Below are 24,519 nucleotides of genomic sequence, written 5' to 3'. Positions count from 1 at the left end.
GCCTGAGAGGAGCGCAGAAAAAACTCTAGTACACCTCAACGTGGAGAAAAGAAAACTGAGGAACGTGTTTGCACGGCGGGTGGGAAATTGGTGCCCGTGCGACTCTGGCAAACATTTTTTATATTTTGCTTGCAAAGTGCTGATTCCTGGGCCGATGAGGACGTCAACCCACATGTGAGAACATGCAGCCTGCTTGTCCTCGGAGAATTCAGGTTTATATGAAGATGTCTACTCCAAGTTAGCAGATGCTCCTTGTATTCCCTCTTGGGGAATCATGTTGACTTGAAGAAAAGACAGAATTTTTTTTTTACTTAGTGAGCTTCAGGCATTGGTAATGTATCTACCACATCTCCATTTTCATCAGCAAAAAGCCATCCTTTGGATAAATCTCAAGTTTTTGCCAAAGGTTATAAAGCCTTTTCATCTGAATAAAAAGAGAGTGCTTCTGAATCCTCTTTCAAATATTCAAAAGAAAGTCCTTCATACTGTAGATTGTAAAGGGGCTTTCTACTACAACGAAAATGCTTCAGTCTGGAAACTCAACTCAAGTACTTGTTTCATTTGATACAAATAGAACTGTGACGCCAATTGCAAAAAGAACCTTAGCAAACTGGCTGGCCTCTTGCACACAATTCTACTATGAACAAGTACATATTCCTCTTAGAACCAAGGTCAAATCTCATCAAATTAGAGCTACAGTAGCTTTCTTGAAATTTGCCTTATTTACAACTGTCTGCAGGAGAGCTAACTGGTCTTCTCTTTAGATTTTCATTGGACGTGGTATACTAAATAATTAATAAACATAAACTACTGATTGGACCAGTTTTCAGCACAGGACAATGCCTTCAGTCAAGTAGTGCTGGCCAATCTGTCCTTGTTAACTAACAACTCTTGCACTTGATGCTCCAAAGACTAAGGCAATACATTGCTGAGCAGCCCTAAGCTTGGGAGTCACTCACTTATGCGCCTGACTCAGTCCTGCTTGTTGACAACAAAAACGAAGTTGCTCAACTATAACAAGTGTTTTCTGTAGATAGCATGATTGATGATTTACACAGTTCTCCCCTCTTTTTGAGAATTGTTTGTGTTGAATTTGAAAACTAAGATGACCTATGGGTAAAAGAAAATAAACTTACCGAACTGCCTTGACTCTATGCCACCTGCCATCATTGAAAGACCCATTTAAGAGAATGGAAGCCACACCACTGCCGAGGTTATAGCTGGAATATTTAAAAAAAAATGAAATAAAAACATTGCCTTTCATGATTTTAAAGAGGGCATTTTTCTTTATGCACCACTGGCTTTATTCTGCCTTAAAAGTTTTAGAGTCTCATTGTCAGAAACAAACTAGCATACTGAGAATATCATTGTATAAAGTAGCAGATAGCATGTTCCATTAAAAATAAATATCTGAAACTCCCTTTTTGGAGGGTGTGACCTGAAAATGGGCTGCACACTAGTGGCAACATCATTAAAGAGATTTGGTGAAAGCGGCGAGCCCTGAGGCACTCCACATCCAGGTCTCCATGGTGAGGAAATGGTCGACTTAGATATCACTTGATAAGATCTTACAGTTAGGAATTTGTAGAACCAGTTCAATACATTTCCACCCAGTCCAAAGTATTCAAGGATGTTTAATAGAACACCATGGTTAACCATGTCAAACACACTAGACATGTCGAATTGGAGGAGTAGAACATTATTGCCAGCTGCGATAATTTGTTTGAATTTAGTTAGGAGTGTTATAAGAACTGTTTCAATGCTGGGATTAGCACGAAATCCGGATTGGGACACATGTAATACTGAGAATTTACTCAAGTAATCTTTAATGGAAAGCTTAGTAACTAAACAACTTAATTTGACTACAAGAGGGATGGATGCAACTGGGCGATAGTTAGTTATGTCATTTAATTTTTTCTTCTGGTCTTTGGGGATTGGAGTAAGTAATATATTACCTTTGTCAGCAGGAAAGGATCCATGTTAGAACATATGGTTTAAATAGGAGGTGAGATAGATTAAAAAACGTTAAGGAGCAGATTTTATTAAATGACTAGGGCAAGCATCTAGTTTACAATGGGATTTGGTAAATCTATTGATCGTTTGGGTGACTGTATCCTCAGTTAGGGAGTTGAAATTTGTCCATATTCGGTCAGCCGGATATTCGTCAGTAATTGGGTCTAAGTAATCAATAAATGTTTCGTAATTAGAAGAGTTAGTTGATAAGGTGGATCTTAATTTGATGATTTTTTAATTGAAATAAGTGGCTAGATCATTTGCTGATGGAGTATCAGAATTAGTTGAGGTGACCGGCGTAACATCTAGTAGGTTATGAACAGATTGGAATAACTTGTGTAAATCTTTGTAATGTGGTCCAATTTTGGATTTATAGAATGACCTTTTAGTCTGTCTGATGGTGTATTTGTATTTCCTTAACATTAGTTTCCACGCGGTGAACGTTTGTTCATTTTTCATTTTATTCCATGCACGTTCGAGTCTTCTTGTTTGAGTTTTTTATTTTTTCAGCTTATCGTTGAACCAAGGAAGTGAGTTATGTCTTCGTGATGTTTTTATTTGTAATGGTGCTATTGCTTCAAGTATGTATTTGCATCTGTTATCCCAATTTAGAAGGTATTGGTTGGAATCAGTTTGAGTAGTCCAGTCATTCGCATAGAACTTCTGCCAAAAAAATATCGGATTGATTTGACCCCTTGTGGTGAAAGTTTGTCGTTCCTGCTTCTGGATCAGATTTTTTTATCCGCCAATGCATAGATATATTTAATTTAAAATGATCTGACCATGGTACTTCAGACCAATTTGTATCTGTTATTGTAAAAGTATGGTTAGAAGAGAGTTTGTATGTGAATAGGTCTAATGTGTGGCCTTTAACATGTGTTGCTTGAGTATTAGTCCAATTGAATTCCCATAGTTTGAAGAATTCAAATTGTATATCAAATACTCAACAAATAAACAAACATAAAGGGCCAGATTCAGTAAATGGTGCTCAGCACTATTCTATAAAGAATGCTCCCGGCTAAGCACCCTTTATAAAAAAGCATGTAGCGCTGATTCCCATGTCCAACTTTGGATGTGAGGATACACGCCTGCTGAAGCCAGGTGTAAGTCCTGGCGTGCAATCTGGGCACGCATCCCTAGTATTCTATAACACTGTGCCCAAGTGTTTGGAATGCTCCTGACCTGCCCATGCCCCTCCTATGGCTGCATCCACTTTTGGGTTGCGACAAGGGATTTGGGCACAGAGTGTTATAGAATAGAGCGCAGGTAGAGGTAGATGCACGTGCAACTTCTAATTGGTGCTATTTATGTCAATAATTGATTGTAAGTGTTCAATTATTGCTTGTTAATGGATCATTAACTAATTAAGTTGCACGTGCATCTCAGGATCACACCCAAATTTGGGCAACCTTTATAGAATCTGGGGGATATTGTGTTTGAATAGTATGGCTTTGGCAAAACCACCTCCATAAATTTCATTGGCTTATTTTCCATTTCCTCTGGAATCATTTAATTTTAAAATTGTTTTGCTGACTCTTATTATTTATGGGATTGAAATTCGGTGCTACTTAACCGGGCAGGAAGGGGTCCTGCCCAGTTAAATACCATTGTGTACATTGGGAGTAGCCATTTAGTGGTACTTAGTCGAGTGCTACTGAATATCTGCTCTGATTACCACGTTGCTCTCTGGTTAGTGCCAGGGTGGTGCAGGAGCAGAGTTGGAGTGGACCCAGGAGTTATCCGGGCACTACTGATATTCAGTGGTATGTGGATAGCTATCGAGTTAACTTAGAACAGGAAAAAGGCTGTCTTATATTAATCAGCTACCTATTGGGGTACCGCCTATTGAATATTGGTAGTACCTGAATAACTTCTGGGGGCCCCCCCCAAAACCTGGATATTCAGTGCTAGGAGCTGGATATGGCCTGGCACTGAATATCTGGCTCCAATTCAGCCCACAGCAGCCAGCATTGTTAAAAAACACTGACCATTGTGGACTGAAATATTGACAGGCATGTCTTTAAAGCCTTTTTTCAGTTCAGCAATGATTTTGACTTTGTTCCACAGCAGTGTCACAGCATCCACCAGTAAGGAAGTCTTTTCTTCCAATTCATCCATGCTTCTGAAAGAGAAGCCAATCTAATTTGAATTTCTTTAGTTGAACGTGATTCTCTTTCATTAGTATCCCTAGCATTTGCATATGTTTTATGAAAAGTTTATGTTCTCTTTCCAACAGTAGCGATGGGGACTCATTTTTGAATTCTTTGACTCCATGTTTTACTTGAAAAGTTACTTCCTTTCTGTTTTGTCCAATTTAATACTAGCCATATGCTACTTTTTATTGTAATTAGATCTGACAACAGTTATTATTTTGCAGGTTTTACTTATTTTAACATGCTCCTTAGGAAGCAGATCTGTTGTACTTCCATCTGGCAGCAAGCTCTCTAGCACTCCTCCCCCTTCTCTAAAAAACAGCTCTCCAGTGTATCGGGATTTTAACATTTTAGCATTATGTTGCAATCCAGTGCTGTGCTGCTTTTGTTGTTTACAGAAAAAAAATATAAAAGGAAATAATCATCAGTCACCTGAATACTAAAGTTCCATTCAGCAGACCCAGAGAGATAAAGTCGCTGTTAGGCTTCATCGGACTGCCCCCCCTCCACAGTAGCAAGCCATCCTTTACTGTAGATTTGAACCTCATGAATATATTCGATCTTGATCCTGAAAGTCTACAAAAAATAATGCAAATGTATCAAAGGCTATTAAGGAGCTATGCAGGTTGCTACTTGTTAATTACTTTACTTTAAAGAAGTTCTAGTAGTGCTCCTGAAAGATGGTGAAGTGGCAGCACTTTATTTATTTAAAATATTTCTCTCTCTTAAATCAACACTCCTAAATGGATTACAAAAACATCAGTAATATTATAGGACAATTAAAACAGGCATATATAACCTAAAACAAGGACAAAATCATCAGGTAATTATATTAACTAATACCCTAATCAGCAAGTGAAAGCTTCCTTAAATAAAATTTCTTTCAATAGTTTTCTAAATACTTGAACATCTAATGCATGAGACACTGTCTAAGACAAAGAATTCCATAACAATAGAACAATTAAGAATGCATGAGACCAAACATACTGGGGAACAGAGGACTTCAAGGATGGTATCATCAGCAATACTTGTTGAACGTATACAAACTTTGGCAAAGCTGACATACAGATAAATTAATACCAAGCTCAGCCACATGTTAAACTTCACATGTTGATCAACCAGAAACCAGTGAAGTAACCCCAAATCACGTGTAATGTGCTCAGACTTTTTAGCAATAGTCAACAGATGTTCGGTACAGCAACATTTTGTGCCATTTATAAAGCCTTCATCATAGATACAGGAATGCCCACCAATAAAGAATTACAATACTTCATGTGAAGACACACAAGCTTGTAAGTTCATGTGAAAATCTTTAGGCTGTAGATAATTCTTGAGACAATGGCGCATTCATACTTTTCCATAATCAGTGTCCACACCATGCTTCACATGGGTGTGCATATCCAATAGTATATTTAAGATTACCCCAAGATATTTTTCAGACTGCACCGGACTTTTTATTAAAGAACAATGAAAAAAAGCAGGTATAACAAAGGAAGAATCATTGGATACAAACAATGCATCCATCTTGGCAAATTGTTATCAAGCAGCCAAACAGACACAGTTTGCAAAAGTTCAACTCTTACCGAATCTAGAGAATTTAGATCAAGGATAGGAATAAAACAACATGATGTCATCAGCATCATTCCTAATATCTGTATTCATAAAGTGCAAAACCTGACAAAGAAGCTGCAAATATACGTTGAGAAGTAGGGCAAAAAGGGACAAGTCCTTTGGAACCCCTGAATGCAGAGATACCCACTCAAACAACTCCAGCCTGCATCAGACTTGTTGTTGCTATCAAATAAGATTTGAATCTCTAAAGGACTTTTCTCCTCAATGCAAACAACCTTACATAATTCACAGTATCAAATACCTATTAAAAATGATAAATATGCCTTCGCCCCCTAACTGAATCCACATAAGGCGGTAGTCAAAAGGGATAAGAGCAGGGGTTTTGTACCATAACTTATTGAATTTGTCAGTGCTAGGTAGCTACTGGCCTATCTCTAGTTTATTTTTTCTGGTATTGAGTTCCATAGTTTACCAGCCTGATATGTAAACGAGCTATCAGAGATTAGATGCCTTTAACTGATGGAAAGAAAGCCCAATAGTAAAGTTGAATAAAAATGATAATTCATCCAGAAAGTTGGATAAGCTACTAATTTTTGATGGAAGTGACTAGTCATGATGACACTTTTGATGGAAGTGAATACTAGTAAGTGAAATTAGAGCACTGGGATGTTTCCCCTAGATCATGAAAAGATCAAACCTCACCTGAATAGGATTTGAATTGGTGATCTAAATTTGAAAGGATGTAACCCTTTGACAATCCATGGAGTCATCCAGTCTTTTCAATTATTTGAGATAAGAGCAATGATCTAGAGACAGAATTATTCTGAGATGAGACAGAATTATTCTTGAGATTCCTGAGATCAAATCTGTTTTTCTTATTGAACCTGTATGATGATAAGCAATTCATGCTATCTCCTACCATTTTGGTTTACAAGATTATTGTGGTGTAGCTTCTTTTGTATTCAAATTCAACAAAAATGATACTCTTAAATTGCTTCCTTACCTTACCAAATTCTGGTCAAGGTCCATAGTAACAAAAGTCTTTGTTATACATTGGCAATATAAGGCTAGATTCTATATATCATGCCTAAATAATTGGCATTGAAAAAAATACGCCTAGGCATATTCTATAAACTGCACCTTAATTTAGGCATGGTCTATACAATACGCCTAAATCGAGGATTAGTTTATAGAATAAGCCCAAACCTGTTTTCTGCAACTATATTTAGTGGCAGCCATTTATGCCAATAAAAACCTGGTGTAAATGTTGAAGCCTAAATTACCAACGGAACGGGCATATTCTATAACAGTGCGGGTAATTTCTAGGAATGACCATGCCCTACTTATGGCCATGCCCCCCCCTCACTTTATAGAATATGCTTAGACATTTGTGCATGGAAATTCTAATTAATGCCAATTAGTGTCAATAATTTCTTGTTAAATTCAATTATCGGCACTGATGGGCTTGCTAAGCTAATTAAGTTGCATGCACAAATCCAGAATATGACCGGATTTGCACACACAAGTTGCACTATATAGAATCTGGGAGATAGTGGCCTATTTGAAATGAAATGAACTGGTAATCTTAGTACATTTCTTAATAGAAAAAATTCTAAATTAATAAAACTACTAATTGATATAACATGCAGAATTAGAATCAAAAGGAAACATCTATCTACTCCTAAAGGAGGCTCTCCAACAAAACAGAACTGAGGTTCACTAGCAGGCTTCTATGAGAATATACCTGGTTTGATTTTTATGAGTTTCTGAAGATGTGATTAAGGGGGCATTATGCAGTTTGAATCCTACTACTTTTTCTTTTTTTTAAATCAGGATCATTGCTCTCCACTAATTTTGCAACAACTGGGTAATGAAATCTCTCTGGCCTTCACTGCCATTGTCAATTCCTCTCTTAGACATGGTATTCTTTCTACTCTTTAAAAATTGCTACTGTTCATTCTTTGCTGAAAAATGAGTCTCTGAGCCCTCTGGTGCTATCCAACTACCAATCAGCAATAACTTCAACTTATGACTACTGGTTGCGTTTCCTCCAAGCAACAGTGTGGCATGTTCTTTGGATGACGAATCAAGGAGCACATAGCTCCTTGCAACTAACCAGTGATGTAATGGGGAGTGATTTCCAATTTAGACCCATTTCATCTGCATTATAAACACTATCAGGGTCATAGTTCTTGAAAAGGTCATTAAATTGAGCAAGAAAGTCATTAGCTTCTGGTAAATTTGCGGAACGTTTTTGGTTTTCAATTTGCTTTATTCTGTGGCGGTGCTTGAAATTTCAAAGCCATCCAATGCTGGCTTTGAAGTCTGTATCCCCCTGAATTTGCTTATTGAAAAACATCACCTTTTCAGTTAGCGGCTCAGAAATTGGATGGCAAAATGATCTTTTTTTGCAGGAACCAAAGATATACAGCTTTATCTACCTATTCAATAGGTGACTTTTTAATGGTTTTTCTCTTCGTCTTTTTCAAGAACTGAGATGTAGTTTACAATAGAATCATTTTGTCTTTTTCTGTCAGATATTGTTGATGTTTCTATACTATATTCTTCTGCTAAATTTTTCCCCAACGCTCAGTTTCTTAATTTCTCCACAATGTCAGTTTTGTCTTTTAACATGCCCTGCTCTTATTGTGTGAATCTGAAAGGGCAAGGCTTTTCTTTGCCGCATCCCTGCAAGCTGAAATGGCAAGGCTTTTCAATGCCACATCCCCGCAAGCTGAAATGGCAAGGCTTTTCTCTGCCACACCCCCACAATCTGAAAGGGCAAGGCTTTTCTCTGCTGTGTGTGAATCAGGAGAAAAACAAAAGGGCAGGAAAAGGAAAGGGCCAAGTTTTTCTCTGCTGCATCCCTGCTGCTGTTTAAGTCATTTCCTGCAGCAGACTGCACGGACCATGAGGATGATTGGCTGGGAAGGTACTGTACTGTTGCTCTACCTTGAAGGTTTACAAGGGGGAAGGGGCGGATAATGGGCCACAAGTGAGAGAAATGAGATGGGGGTGATGTGGGTGGACATGTTCCCACTATGGCCAAACTGGTCCGGATAATTGGACTTATGGATAATCGGCGTCATACTGTACTAGCCTATTTCTACCCTTTCTGTTGTAACAAAGATCATTGAGAGACCGGTCCTAATCCAATTGATCTTTTTGAACAAGATTGGACCCTTCTTAATATGGCTTCCACCAAACACATAGTACCAAGACACTTTTGCTTTTTACCACAGATGCAATGCGACAAAATTGCTTAGTTCTGTTTGATAAAATCTTCTGCTTTTGATGCATTTAACATCACCAAATCCTATTGGAGCATATAGAATTTTTTAGTCTGACAGGTACAGTGCTATCTTGGCTTAGGCCGGCATCATCAGTTTCGTGTATCGGAATCCTTTTCTGTCATAATGTCATTGAAGGCCAGTTTTTCACAGGGATCTGCTCTATCAGCCCAATTGTTCAATCTTCATCTGGTTTTGGTCTGTCAATAATTCTGTGAATTTAATGCTCAATATTGTAACTATATTAATGACTTTTTTTTTAAATTCTTATTTCTCCCTAGCCATGGACAAGCTTAAGCACTGCTTATAGGCAGTAATGCATTCGATGATAGCAAATAGGGTGAGTTTAAATCTTGCAAAAACAGTACCTATGATAGTCTGCCACTCCCCTATGCTAGATCTCAGGAGCATCCCAAGCTGGAAACATGCCCTGTACAGCTACTGCCCTGGTCTATTTACAGTTCATCTAATGGACACAATGGCTAATGATAAATTGGCCTAAAAGATAATTGGTCTGATGAGACATTTGGTTTAATGGACTTCAGTTTAAAATCAAGTATATATGCAGAAACAACACACATACAAGTTCTCAAGAATTATGTGTGTAATGTCAGTACTGGATTAAAATTATAACAGCTAATTAAATTAAAATTGTAGACTATGCACTATGCCACACATGAAATCTAAAGTGTTGTAGGAGGGTCTTTGAGCAAATATGGAAAGCATCTGTTCATCATGGTGTTTTTCATTGTTTTTCTGGGGATTTTTTGATATTGCTCATGCTATATAATGCACTCAATGTGGCCTTCCACATCTTGCTGCTCCTTCTGCAATTCAATAATCCATTTAAAGACACCAACATGAGCACGACTGACCAGTACTTCGAGTCTTTAATGCCAAGCTTCAATTGTATTCTACCCAGCTCAACACAAGCATTAAGTGGCCAAAAACAGGGAGGGAACAATGGAGGTGATCAGAGCTGCTGGTAACAGAGTTCTGCGTACCCATCCACAAATATAATTTTCATCAAACCATTGGTTGTCTGCTTGTACAGGAAGTTCTTGTATCAACTCAAGCCAAGCTGGTGTAATTTCAGTTGGTTATAGAAATGCCTGTGCTTCAAACTACCAGATTTTGATGTGAAATCCTCTTTTGTTCCATATTTATTAGCAAGTCTAAGTCCCTGTGTCTTCCAGTAGATGCTTTGTCCTAGATGGTTAAGAAACAACAATTATGATTTGTTTCTGTGAATTATTCTCCAGAAGCTTTTATGGCCACTTGCTTGAAATCAGAAGTAATAATAGAAGGTTTCAATGTGATGTTATCAGCAGTGAAATCATTCAAATCCTGGAATAGTGTTTTGTAATATTCATGGGACTTACGTGACATGAGACCATAAGGAAGAGAAAGGACTGGGGCTTCTGTCATCAGGGCCAGCTGAAGTGTGAATAGAATACAATTGAGTATAGATGGTGGAAGATATTTTGAAAGTATAATCCATAATCTAGTACTGAGCCTCACTTAGCTTTCGAACATTGGTGACCATTGTAAAGAGAAGGACTTTATTGGATCCAACATCTGAGTTCTTCACAAGAAAAGTTTCCCTATTAAGAGTCGATGTGAACTCTGGAGGAACAGTCAAACCTCCCAGTGTAGATGATTCTGTATGGTCTTCACTGAGCACTTGTTTGACTGGTTGAGAGATGCTGTTGTTGGAAGATAAGGCTGTACTGCAGGATCCATGGTGGCAAATGTTGCTTGGAAGATTTGTGTTGGCTTGTCATTGTTGTTTACGCACTTTGCTTCATGGCCACCTTTTCACTTGGGCAACGTCTGGTCAGTTCACAGTTCACTTCCTGAGCCCCTACGCCAAGCCCCCTCCCTACCCATCTTCAAATCCTTGCTCAAAGCCCACCTCTTCAATGTTGCTTTCGGCACCTAACCTTTTACCTTTCAAGAAATCTAGACTGCCCCATTTTGACTGCACATTTGTCCATTAGATTGTAAGCTCTTTGAGCAGGGACTGTCCTTCTATGTTAAATTGTACAGCGCTGCGCAACCCTAATATAGGTAGTGTGCATTAGATGATCTGCAGACTTTTGCAGCTGCTGTCTGCCATTGACGATAATTGTTACTGCTGACTCATTGTAATCCCTATCCTTGTATCTCCAGTAGTAAGGTGTTTCTCCTTCCTAATTTGCTTGCATTGCAGATATAGAAGTTGGCCTCTGGCAACCACTTTTCTTTCCTCTTTTTTACATGAGAACATAAGCATTGCCATACTGGGACAGACCAAAGGTCCATCATGCCCAGTATCCTGTTTCCAACAGTGGCCAGTCCAGGTCACAAGTACCTGGCAAGATCTCAAAACAGTACAATATATTTTATGCTGCTTATCCTAGATATAAGCAGTGGATTTTCCCAAGTCCATTTCAATAATGGTTTATAAACTTTTCTTTTAGGAAGATATCCAGATCTTTTTTAAACCCTGCTAAGCTAACTGCTTTTACTACATTCACTGGCAACAAATTCCAGAGTTTAATTACATGTTGAGTAACAAAATATTTTCTCCAATTTGTTTTAAATTTACTACTTTGTAGATTCATTGCATGCCCCATAGTCCTAGTATTTTTGGAAAGAGTAAACAAGTGATTCACCTCTACCCGTTCCACTCCACTCATTGTTTTATACACCTCTATCATAACTCCCTTCAGCCATCTTTTCTCCAAACTGAAGAGCCCTAACCACTTTAACCTTTCCTTAAAGGGTAGTCGTCCCAATCTCTTCATCATTTTTGTCGCCCTACTCTGTACCTTTTCTAATTCCACTATATTTTTGAGATGTGGTGACCAGAATTGCACACAGTATTCAAGGTGTGGTTGCACCAAGGAGCAATACAAAAGCATTATAACATCCTCATTTTTGCTTTCCATTCCTTACCTAATAATACCTAACATTCTATTTGCTTTCTTCACTGCCACTGTTCAATGAGCAGAGGGATTTCAATGTGTCAACGATTACACCTAGATCCTCTTCCTGGCCAGTGACTCCTATCACAAATATCCATTTTACAATAATATGCAGAAAGTGAAATGTTATGACAGTGGTCACAATGCTTTTGCTCACACCTTTTATGCTTTGGTCATAGCTTACCATGCCATATGATTTAAAACACATATCTTTTCTTATTATCAATCACATTTGCTCAATTACTTTAAATACCAAAGAACTGCTAATGTCCTTTGATGTAGGTCTACTGAATACCATTTTCTCAAATAAAGGTAAAGTACTATGAAGACTTCCATTTCTTAATACCATGCTCTATGTTTTTCATGCCATGCCACATCTAAGCATGAGACTTCATAGCACATTTACACCTTTAGCTCTGACATTCGACCACTTATCCTTTAGATGAATTAACAATTAGACAGATTGATGTTTTAGACCAACTGTCTGTTAGTTTAAATGTCGCATTCAGGGCCGCCAAGAGGGGGGGACAGGGGGAACAAAATTCCCCGGGCCTCCGGGGAGGGCCTGACGCTGCCGCCGCAGTCCGGCCCGCCCATCCTCCGTCGCTCCCTGCATTGAATTTAAGCACCTCACCTTCAAAAGCGCAGCAAGCAGTGGCAGACCACTCCTTCCTTTCGTGTCCCGCCCTCACCTGATGTAAATTCCGTGAGGGCAGGACACAGAAGGAAGAAGTGGTCTGCAGCTGCTTGCTGCGCTTTTGAAGGTGAGGCGCTTAAATTCAATGCAGGGAGCAACGGGGGAGCGACGGAGGGTGGGCGGGCCGGACTGCGGTCAGTGCAGAAGGCCCGGGGGTGGAGACACGGTCTGGTGGCGGGTGGAGGGGGGGGCCCGGCGACCTCGGGTAGGGCTGAGCCCTGGGGCTGGCCTTGTCCCGGGCCTGGCCCAGTCTCTCGGCGGCCCTGGTCGCATTGAACTGTCATTAGACAAATTGTCCCTTAAATGAAATCTGATTAGATCAATTATACCAACCTCATGCAGCTGCCCTGGTTGCACGTACCTTGCTAAGGCCCTGCCTGATCTTCCCTCCTATCAAGATTTTAGAGGTACTCAGGCTGCCTTTTCCTAAGAAATATGTAGTTTGTAGGTCCGCTTATCAATTAAAATTTTTAATCACATGTCCGATCGCAACCAAAATTTTCAATCACATTTTCACCTGTATAATGCAAAATATAGACTGCAGATGTCAATTCTCAAAACTGACATATTGTAGTTCAGTTACTCAACTGAAAATAATTTTTCTTACCTTTGTTGTCCAGTGATTTTATTTTTCTAATCATCTTATTCCCTGTCTCTGGTTCTGTTTCCTCTGTCTGTGCTCTGAAATCTATTTTCAGGGCCTCCTCTCTCCTCACTATTTCTTTTCTCTTCTTCACTTCTTCCCCTATAACATCTTTCACATTCAACTTTCTGCCATTTTTCTTCCTCCTTATAGGAGAGAGCAGCATGATGCGATTAATCGAGTTAAAATTATTAGTGCAAGTAAAGAAATCTTGACATGATTAATCCAGTGGCGTAGCCAGACAGCCAATTTTGGGTGGGCCTGAGCCCAAATTGGATGGGCACAACATTTTTTTCTGCCCCTGTCCTACTCCCACATGTCACCCTCTCTCCTACTTCTATGTCCAACATTTTTTCTCTCTCTCTCTCTCCCTCTCTCTTCTTCTGCATCTCTCCCTCCCATCCCATGTCCAACTTTCTCCCTCACTCCTTACCCCCTGTGCAGCAACTCTCGAAGAACTTCTGCCTGAAATTCTTCTCCCCGCTGCTGCATCGGTCCCTGCAGCATTCTTTTTTTTCGCCCGTCGCCAGCAGCGCTACGATTCACAGAGGCCGCTCCGCTCCCCACTGCAGCGTCCATCCGGCCCTCTCTGATGCACTTCCTGTTTTCGTAGGGCCGAATGGACGCTGCAGTGGGGAGCGGAGCGGCCTCTGTGAATCGTAGCGTTGCTGCTCACGGGCGAAAAGGTAAAATTATGTATAATCATACCTGATAATTTTCTTTCCATTAATCATAGCTGATCAATCCATAGACTGGTGGGTTGTGTCCATCTACCAGCAGGTGGAGATAGAGAGCAAACTTTTGCCTCCCTATATGTGGTCATGTGCTGCCGGAAACTCCTCAGTATGTCGATATCAAAGCTCCATCCGCAGGACTCAGCACTTAGAGAATTACACCCACGAAGGGACACTCTGCCCAGCTCACCACCGCCGAAACGGGGGAGGGGAATTAACCCAGCTCATCCCCACACAAGTGGGGGAGGGGAATCCGTCCAGCTCATCCCCGCGGAGCGGGGGAGGGACACCACACCCGCCGATGCGGGGGGATCTGGCTTATCCTGCAACCGCAACCGCGGGAGGAGCTGACTGACCCTAACACCGCCGAAGCGGGAGAGGTACAAAGCTGCCCTACAGCCGCACGAAGCGGGAGGGAGTGCCGGCAGAATTTATGTCTCAATCCAGCCCCGTAAAACGGAGGGGAGAGGAATGCAGCAGCTCACTGTAACACAAACTCGTCTCAACTCTTGAAGAATCCAAGTGAAAGAAGAACTTGAACACGAAGTCCTCCTGAAGTAACTGAAGGCTAAACTTGAACCTAAAATTCAACCAGAATATAAACAGTACAGATATCTGGGAGGGGCTATGGATTGATCAGCTATGATTAATGGAAAGAAAATTATCAGGTATGATTATACATAATTTTACCTTCCATATCATCAAGCTGATCAATCCATAGACTGGTGGGATGTACCGAAGCAGTACTCACCCAGGGCGGGACATAGAAATCCCTGACCTCAACACTGAAGCTCCAAACCGGGCCTCCGCCCGTGCAGCCACAGTCAAACAGTAATGCTTGGAGAATGTATGAGCCGAAGCCCCGTTGCCGCCTTGCATATCTCTTCCAAGGAGACGGATCCGGCCTCTGCCATCGAGGCCGCCTGAGCTCTCGTGGAGTGAGCCTTTAGCTGGATAGGCGGCACCTTCCCCGCGGCCACATAAGCCGCTGCCATGGCTTCCTTGACCCATCTTGCCACTGTAGGCTTAGCAGCCTGCAGACCCTTACGAGGACCTGCAAACAGGACAAACAGATGATCCGATTTCCGGAAATCATTGGTCACTTCCAAGTATCTGATGATGACTCGTCTCACATCCAGATATTCAAGAGCGGAGTACTCCTCTGGGTAGTCCTCCCTACGAAAGGAAGGGAGACAGAGCTGCTGATTCACATGGAAGCGAGAAACAATCTTGGGCAGGAAGGAAGGCACTGTGCGAATAGTCACTCCTGCCTCAGTGAACTGCAGAAAAGGCTCTCGACATGAGAGCGCCTGGAGCTCGGAAACTCTTCTGGCTGAAGTGATAGCCACCAAAAAGACTGCTTTCAACGTCAGGTCTTTCAGAGATGCCCTCGACAAGGGTTCAAAAGGCGGCTTCTGCAATGCTCTTAGCACCAGGTTGAGATTCCACGCAGGCACCACTGAGTGCAGAGGAGGGCGCAGGTGATTAACTCCCTTGAGAAAGCGCACCACATCTGGCTGCGAAGCCAGGGAAGCACCCTTCAGGCGGCCCCTGAAGCAAGCCAGAGCCGCTACCTGGACTTTAAGGGAACTGAGCGACAGGCCTTTCTCCAGACCTTCTTGCAGGAACGCCAATACTGAAGAAATTGGAGCAGTGAAGGGAGAAAGTGAGCCTGCTTCACACCATGCTGCAAAGATACGCCAAACCCTGGCGTAAGCAGTAGAAGTAGAGCGCTTCCTCGCTCTCAGCATAGTGGCGATGACCTTGTCTGAGAAGCCCTTCTTCCTCAGACGCTGCCGCTCAATAGCCAGGCCGTAAGACCAAAGGGAGAGGGATCCTCCATCCCCACGGGACCCTGATGTAACAGGCCCTGCTCCACTGACAGCCGCAGAGGATCGTCGACTGAGAGCCTGATCAAGTCCGCATACCAGGGACGTCTGGGCCAATCCGGACCCACCAGGATTACCCTGCCGGGATGCTTTGCCACCCGGTCTAGCACCCTGCCCAACATGGGCCAGGGCGGGAACACATAGAGGAGCTCTTGTGTCGGCCACTGTTGGAGAAGAGCATCTACTCCCAGGGATCGAGGGTCCCGTCCTCTGCTGAAGAAGCGCGGCACTTGGCAATTGGCCGATGACGCCATCAGATCTAGGCTCGGCTGGCCCCAGCGCTTCGTGATGTCCAAGAACGCCTGAGCAGATAGTTGCCACTCTCCGGGCTCCAAGGTATGGCGACTGAGAAAGTCCGCCTTGACATTCATGACTCCGGCAATGTGGGCCGCTGAAAGCTGCTCCAGGTTCGCTTCCGCCCACTGGCAAAGACTCATAGCCTCCTTGGCTAGAGGGGCGCTCTTGGTACCTCCCTGGCGGTTGATATAGGCCACAGCCGTGGCATTGTCCGACAGGACCCGTACAGGCTACAACACCAGTACCGGGATGAACTCCAATAACACCAACCGAATGGCTCTGAGTTCCAGGAGGTTGATAGACCACTTGCCTCTGCAGGAGACTAGAGCCCCTGCGCTGTCCTTCCCAAGCAGTGGGCTCCCCAGCCCATCAAAGAGGCGTCTGTCGTGACGACAATCCACTCCGGGGTCACCAGAGGCAATCCTGCAGACAACTTGTCTGTCTGCGTCCACCAGCTCAGCGCCTTGCGCACTGCTGGGTCCACGGGAAGGCGCACAGCATAATCCTCCGACATCGGAGTCCAGCGCAGCAGCAGAGATAGCTGTAGTGGTCTCATATGAGCCCTGGCCCAGGGCACTACTTCCATCGTGGCCGTCATAGAGCCCAACAGCTGCACGTAGTCCCAAGCCCGAATAGGAGAGGCTACTAGGAACTAGTCCACCTGAGCCTGAAGCTTGACAATCCGATTGTCTGGCAGGAACACTCTGCCCACTTGGGTGTCGAATCGAACTCCCAGATACTCCAGGGACTGAGTCGGGCGCAGCTGGCTCTTCTTCCAGTTGATGATCCATCCCAGGGAGCTCACCAGAGCAACTACCCGGCCCATAGCTTTGCCGCACTCTGCATAAGAGGGGGCTCGGATCAACCAGTCGTCCAGATAAGGATGGACTTGTACTCCTTCCTTTAGCAGGAAGGCCGCTATGACCCCCATTACTTTGGAAAAGGTCCGCGGAGCAGTAGCCAACCCGAAAGGGAGGGCTCTGAACTGGAAGTGTCGTCTCAGGACTGTAAAACGCAGAAAGCGTTGGAGAGGAGGCCAGATGGGAATATGCAGGTACGCTTCCTTGATGTCCAAGGAAGCCAAGAACTCTCCTGCCTTCACTGCCGCTATAACAGAGCGGAGAGTCTCCATGTGAAAGTGCCTCATTTTCCAGGCCCGATTGACCCCTTTGAGGTCGAGGATAGGCCGGACAGAACCTCCTTTCTTTGGAACCACAAAGTAAATGGAGTAACGTCCCTTGCCAATCTGATTTTTTGGCACCGGAACGACCGCACCCAGGCGGATCAGGTTGTCCAAGGTCTGCTGCACTGCCACAGCTTGACCGGAGACTTGCAGGGAGAGAGTACAAACCCGTCTCTTAAGGGTTGGCAGAACTCTAGCTTGTAGCCGTCTCTGATGACTTCCAGCACCCACGCGTCTGAAGTTATAGTGGTCCACTCGCCCAGAAACGAGGACAGCCGTCCTCCAATCTGCACTGGGGCGTGGACCAAGGCCCCGTCATTGGGTACGAGACCCTGGGGAAGGACCGGAGGGAGCACCTCCGGGACGGCGGTCTCTGCGAAAGGAATGCTGCTTGGGGGAGAAATTCCTCTTGAAGGAAGAGGGGGCAGAGGAACCCGACTTGCCCGGGCGGTACCGACGGGCTTCCAGCAACCGTCCTCTGGAGGTACCGGGACGAGTACTAGCCCGAGCCCTGACCTCTGATAATTTCTTGCCCTTAGACGTGCCGAGATCGGTCACGATTTTGTCCAGCTCGACCCCAAAGAGCAGCTTGCCTTTAAAAGGCAATCTAGCCAGGCGGGATTTAGAGGCGTGGTCAGCCGACCAATGTTTCAGCCAAAGCCACCGCCGCGCAGAGACTGTCTGAGCCATGCCCTTAGCTGAGGCTCTCAAGACATCATACAGCAAGTCTGCCAAATAGGCTAAGCCCGATTCCAGGGCCGGCCAATCAGCCCTCAAGGAAAGATCCGAGGGGGAAGCCCGCTGCACCATAGTCAGGCACGCCCTGGCCACATAGGAGCCGCAAACTGAGGCCTGCAAATTTAACGCAGCTGCCTCAAAGGACGACCTTAAGGCCGCCTCCAATCTTCTGTCTTGGGCGTCCTTTAGGGCCGTGCCACCTTCCACCGGCAACGCCGTTTTCTTAGTCACCGCAGTGATTAAAGAATCCACGGTAGGCCACAGATAGGCCTCACGTTCACTCACAGCCAAAGGATAGAGGCGGGACATAGCCCTAGCCACTTTAAGGCTCGTTTCCGGGACATCCCATTGAGCCGCAATTAAGGTGTGCATGGCATCATGCACGTGGAAGGATCTAGGCGGGCGCTTCGTCCCCAGCATAATGGCAGAGCCAACAGGGGCTGAGGGAGAGACGTCCTCCGGAGAGGAAATCTTCAAAGTGTCCATGGCCTGTAACAACAGGTTGGGCAAATCCTCTGGGCTAAAAAGCCGCGCTGCAGAGGGGTCATCCGCTCCATCCGAGCGGGGATCTATCTCCTCCAAGGAATCCGCAAAGGACCGTTGGGAGACCTCAGACACGCTGCCCTCATCTACATCGGAGGAGACAAAGTTCTCCAAGGCCTGGAAATCAACCCGAGGGCGTTTACCTCTGGGAACCTCAACCTCTTTATCAGAAGAGGGAGCAGGGGCAGCGTTTGCATGAGGAAAGCCTGATGCAGCAGCAAAACAAACTCGGGGGAGAAACCCCCCAGACTGTGCACTTCCGCAGCCTGGGCAACAGCCCTAGACACACTCTCAACCGGCGCTCGCAATAGCGGGGGAGAGACATGCTGCGCATCCAAAATGGCGTCCGGCGCGAAACTCCGCGAAGGAGCCGCGCGGGAAGAACGGCGCTTAACTTTAGCCGCTTTGTGCCGTCGCCCAAATTAAGGGCGTTCATGGCATTAATGTCTCCAACCTCAAGGGCGGCCCACGAAGAAGCCGTCCGAGCCGCGTGGCCGGCCAAGATGGCGGAGGCGAGGAGCGGGGGATGGGCGTTTATGGCGGGAAAAAACCGCCACGCCGGAGGAACGACCGGGACATTCATCGGTCACTAAACTGTCACCCATCAAGGGCGAATCAGGTTGTAAAACCCCCGCATCCCCTCTAGAAGCGCTCCAGCGATCCGGGGAGCGACCCTTTGCGCCCTCGCCCTCCGACGCCATATGCCACTGAGGAGAAGAATCGGGGAACCCCCTGCCCGCTATAAAAAGGTAAAATTACCTGCTTGCCGCTCCGAGCTGTAACGAACTGGTGTCCCAGTGAGTAGCTGCAATGAACGTTTAAAGAAACGTCGAATTAAACGCCTTTAAAGACGTTTAAAATTTTTTTTTTTTTTTTTTTAAACGGAGCCAGCGGGAGGGGGGAGAAAAGGAGGGACCTGGCACCACCAGGTTTGCACTTGCTCAAAAGAGCCCTCAACCCCAGGCCTCAACAAAACCTAAGGATTAGGCTTGGAGGCCTAGCCAGAGCTGCTGCTGTGTGTGACCACCACCTGCTGAGATAGAGAACATACTGAGGAGTTTCCGGCAGCACATGACCACATATAGGGAGGCAAAAGTTTGCTCTCTATCTCCACCTGCTGGTAGATGGACACAACCCACCAGTCTATGGATTGATCAGCTTGATGATATGGAAAAAAGAATACTGCAGGGACCGAGGCAACTGCGGAGAGAAGAATTTCAGGCAGGCAACACTCCCGGCAGCAATGTTGTTGGGTTGGGGCGGGCCTAGAGCAAAAGTGGGTGGGCCTGGGTCCGTCCAGGCCCACCCGTAGCTACGCCCCTGGATTAATCGCGTTAAGTGAACAGCCCTAGTAGTTTGATTTTGGATTCCAATTTAATGATGAAATCACATATTAGGGATGTTATCAAATCAGCATTTTTAAGACTTCAGTTGTTCAGAAGAATTAAACCCAGGTATCTTCTGAAGATATTAGGACTGTTTTATAGTGCCTTATTTTGGCAAGAAATGACTAATGTAACATTGCTACAAATGGTCTAAAGTACAGCCATTCCCCATCACTCACATATCTCACCTATTCTCAGTTCTATACATTAATTGCCAGTATCTTATTAGATTTGGATTAAACTATAAACACGGATTCACAAGGCACTATAGTTGCAATTCTATAAATTGACATCCACATTTGGGTGTAACAATAGAGCATGGTTCACGCCAATTCTATAACAGCATCTGGGCACCCAGATTCCAGCATAGAACAGTAGCACAAATTGGCACTGGCATTCCAAACTATAGGCACTCTCACAGCAGGTCAATGGCTGGTGTAAATGGGCTGGCATAATTGCAGCAAGCTATGTGCGCATCTTATAATAAAGTGCATGCACCAGTGGAAGACATGCCCTTGTCCTGGCCAAGCTCTGCCCATGTATACATCCTTCTCACAGATATATGCAATGCCACTTACAAGTGCTTTTATAGATTAGTGTTTAGGGCAAGTGTGCTCGTAAGTAGCAATTAAGTTGACATCCATGCATTTATGTGGCACCTAATTGCTGGCACACAGTTATAGAATTGCCCTTTATGTCATTATGTTCCATTTGTCCGCTATTTTAAAGGATCTATAAACCAATCAGAGCCTTATGTTTTGAAAGCATACAACAGCTGACTATTCCATTTTGCAGAGACACAATCATGTGCCTTTTCCATTACAGGGTCAGAAGAATGGAGTAAGTTTCCTGTTGCTTTGAGGCTGGAAAGTGATATTAGAACCTTTAATAAATGCACAAATTTCAGCAGGTCTTTGGAGCTTAGGTTTTGGACTCATAACATTATGTTAAGAAGATGGCACATTATTATATCAGTCCTAGACTTAATTAATTGTTTGATGATGATGGGAGGTCTTCTTGTCCTGTCCTCATTATCTTTTATTGTCCAATAATATCATATTCATTTTCCCATTGTAATGATAGCAGTGCACATTGTTTTTGGTGCTCGTTATTTTATATTTCATGTTAACTTTGTGCTCCACTTGGACTGTAAATATGTACATAAATAAATTAGTATGCCACTGTCCAGGGTATAAATGATCAGAAGGTATGTAGATGACTCATAGGAGGAAGTTATAGAAAGACTTTGTGTGCAGAAATGCTCCAACAATTATCAACATTTCTAACATATATTTTTCAGTGTTTTCAACTGGAAATTTTACGAATATAAAAAGTGCCTCCTTAGAATAGCTATCAATTATTATAGGAATATAGAACAAAAAAAATGAATATTTTTGCTACAAAGAACCTTTCAGTTCTACAAATATGACCACTTCACAATAGCAATTTACTGTAATGGTAACAAAAGTATAATCGGTCTGAATACAATAATTACCTTTTAAGGATATTTCTATTATCATAAATTAGGTAACTGCGACCCATAAACTGTGGGATTTCAATAGCTTCAGTGATGACTGGAAAATGAGAAAACTTGTGTTAATTATGTGTTGTGAAAAAGAGGTTAACAATTGGCCATCAAAATGAACACAGTACACAGAAAAGGCAATTCTATATCTGGGCACCTGAATTTACATGTATCTTGATCACATAAATGTATAGAATACCAGCACTCATGCATACTAAGAATTATTCTGTAATGGTGCATATAAGTGGCACTGCATATAAATGCAAGAGGGCTTATAGGTAAAGTTGGAACATGGACAGGACACGTCCCTTAATGCATGTAACTAACAGAAAACTGTCAGTTACACGCATCTCTGTTACATTTATATGACTGTGGTTACACCAGGATGGGCGTGAGTTATTCTAGTATTTTATAATGGAATCTAGATGCCACATTGGGGCACATAAATGGAGGTGCCCACTTATATAATTGCCCCCAAATGTCCTGGAGACCATATGCCTCAATCAACTGTTTAGTCTATCATGTACCACCAACATCATTGCCATTTTTATTTACAGGCATACAAAAAATATGTTAAGAAGTTTCCATATGTTAAGAAGTTTCCATATGTTAAGAATTTTCCAATCTAGCTATTGCTTTGTTTTAGGGCAAACATGCAAGCATCTCTTTTCAAGCTTATACAAGATTGTTAGCACAACTGATCACAGTACAACTTTTTTTCCCAGTCAAATGCATTTGTCCACACACTTATGATTTGTTAATTTTAAACATGGCAAAAGAAAAGCAAAACATTCATCTCATAAACTTGTGAAAAAAAGAGAATTTTGAGCATTCCCATGCAATCACAGAGGCAATGCACATTTATCCTTATTTATGTATCGATTAGACAAATTTCTGAAACATGAGCAAATGTGGACAGGATCAATGTTCATTTCCCACTTTTAATACAATATGAAGGAAACTGAGAAAATATCTCCATTAATCAAATTTAAGATATGTATAATATATTAATCCCATGAGAAAAAGAAAAAAATATATAGGGTCCAATATTCAGCTGGTGGCGGTCAGTGTTTCGCTGACTGCCACTGGTGTTAAACCCGGAAATTCAATGCCCAGTCATGTCTGGGCACTGGCATTGAATTTCTGGGTTCCTAGAGCTGGCTAACGCATAGCTGGTTAAGTGAGATAGAAACACAGAAAAATGTAGGCAGATAAAGACCATATGGCCTACCCATCCAAATCATCTACTCTCCCTATCACTCCCTTAGAGATCCTATGTATTGTCCCAAGCTCTCTTGAATTCATATACTGTTTTCATCTCCACCATTTTTATCAGGAGGCTGTTCCATGAATTCACTGCTCTTTCTATGAAGAAATATCTCCTCAGGTTACTTCTGACTTTATCCCCATTCACCTTCATCCTATGCCTCCTTGTTCCAGAGCTTCCTTTCAATTGAAAGATATTCGCCTCCTGTGTATTTATGCCGTGTATTTAAACGTCTCTGTCATATCTCCCCTCTCCTGCCTTTCTTCCCAAGTTTACATATTGAGATCTTTAAGTCTGTCCCCATATGCTTTATGATAAAGACTACTGACCATTTTAGTAGCTGCTCTCTGGATCGACTCTATCCTGTTTATATTTTTTGAAGGTGTGGGCTAGAATTATACACAATATTCTAAATGAGGTGTCACCAGAGTCTTATACAGGGGCATCATCACCTCCTTTTGTCTGCTGGCCATTCCTCTCCCTGTGAACCCAAGCATCTTTCTAGCATTTGCTGTCACCTTTTCTACCTCTTTGACCACCTTAAAGTCATCACATGTGATCACACTGAAGTCTCGCTCCTCTTTCATACACAAAAGTTCTTCACCCCCTAAACTGTACCATTCCCTCAGATTTTTGCAGCCCAAATGCATATTAGTATTCAGAAATGGAACGCATTTTTTGTTAAAAGACATCTGAAATTTAAGATTACTATTAAAATCACTCAGTGTTGCATAAAAACTTGGAGTTCCTCTTCTGTTCCTTTCCAGATCATGATAATGTTATCAATATAGCGTCTCCATAATAAAATTTGCTCACTCCATTGTTGTTTGAAAAATACTTCTTCAAAAGCTGCCACATAGAGGTTTGTCACTGATGGGGCCATGGTTGATCCCATCCCGGTGCCTATCCCATTGCGGTGCCTTTGGTTTGTTGGTAAAAGGTACCATCAAAACAAAAGAAATTCCATTTCAAAGCAATGGCTGCCAGTTCAACTATAAATTCAACTAGAATGCATTGACAGAAATATTCTTTAGTCAGTCAGTGCATCTTTAATTATTGTAAAAGCTTCATCCTGTGGTATGTTTGTGTATAGTGATTCTATGTCAAATGTTACCAATAATATATCACCAACCACCTGTATTTCTTTAAGTGTGTTAATAATATCTACTGAGTCTCTAATATAGGAGGTGATCTTTGGAACCTGTGGTCTTAACATTTTGTCAACAAAGATGGACAAGGGTTCCAGAATTGACCCAATCGCTGCCATAATGGGTCTGCCCAGAGGATTGGTCAGGGACCTATGTATTTTAGGGAGTATATTTATTGTAGGTGTCACAGGATTCTTCACTTGCAAAAATTCAATCTCACGGTTGGTCAGGAATCCACCTTCCTCAGCTATCTTGATGAGGGAATCAATATCTGCCTTGATCTCCTTAGTAGAGTCTCTTCTTAATTTAGAATAAAAGATGTCATCTTCAAGTTGTCTGAAAATTTCTTGTTTGTAGTCTGTAATGTTCATAACCACCACAGCTCCACCTTTATCTGCTTGTTTGTGCAAGCCTTTGAATAGCTTCATTTTGAGATTTGGTGGTATTGAAAAAGTTCTTCATTCTCTTATCCT

General features: G+C 43.0%; 1 protein-coding gene across 2 annotated transcripts in view; it reads right to left on the bottom strand.

The window, feature by feature from the left end:
- EGFLAM (EGF like, fibronectin type III and laminin G domains) overlaps nt 1-24,519 on the bottom strand; it is a 475,563-nt gene that overhangs the window by 16,676 nt on the left and 434,368 nt on the right. For both annotated transcript variants that reach the window (XM_030193055.1, XM_030193056.1), the window contains 3 exons: nt 21,602-21,680; nt 4,599-4,742; nt 1,137-1,220 (listed from right to left, as the gene is read on the bottom strand). In XM_030193055.1, coding sequence (XP_030048915.1) covers nt 1,137-1,220; nt 4,599-4,742; nt 21,602-21,680 — 307 coding nt within the window. The remainder of the gene's footprint in view (nt 1-1,136; nt 1,221-4,598; nt 4,743-21,601; nt 21,681-24,519) is intronic.

This window comes from Microcaecilia unicolor, chromosome 2 (genome assembly GCF_901765095.1).
Source record: "Microcaecilia unicolor chromosome 2, aMicUni1.1, whole genome shotgun sequence".
Taxonomy (NCBI): Eukaryota; Metazoa; Chordata; class Amphibia; order Gymnophiona; family Siphonopidae; genus Microcaecilia; species Microcaecilia unicolor.
This window is presented reverse-complemented; position numbering and strand designations above follow the sequence as displayed.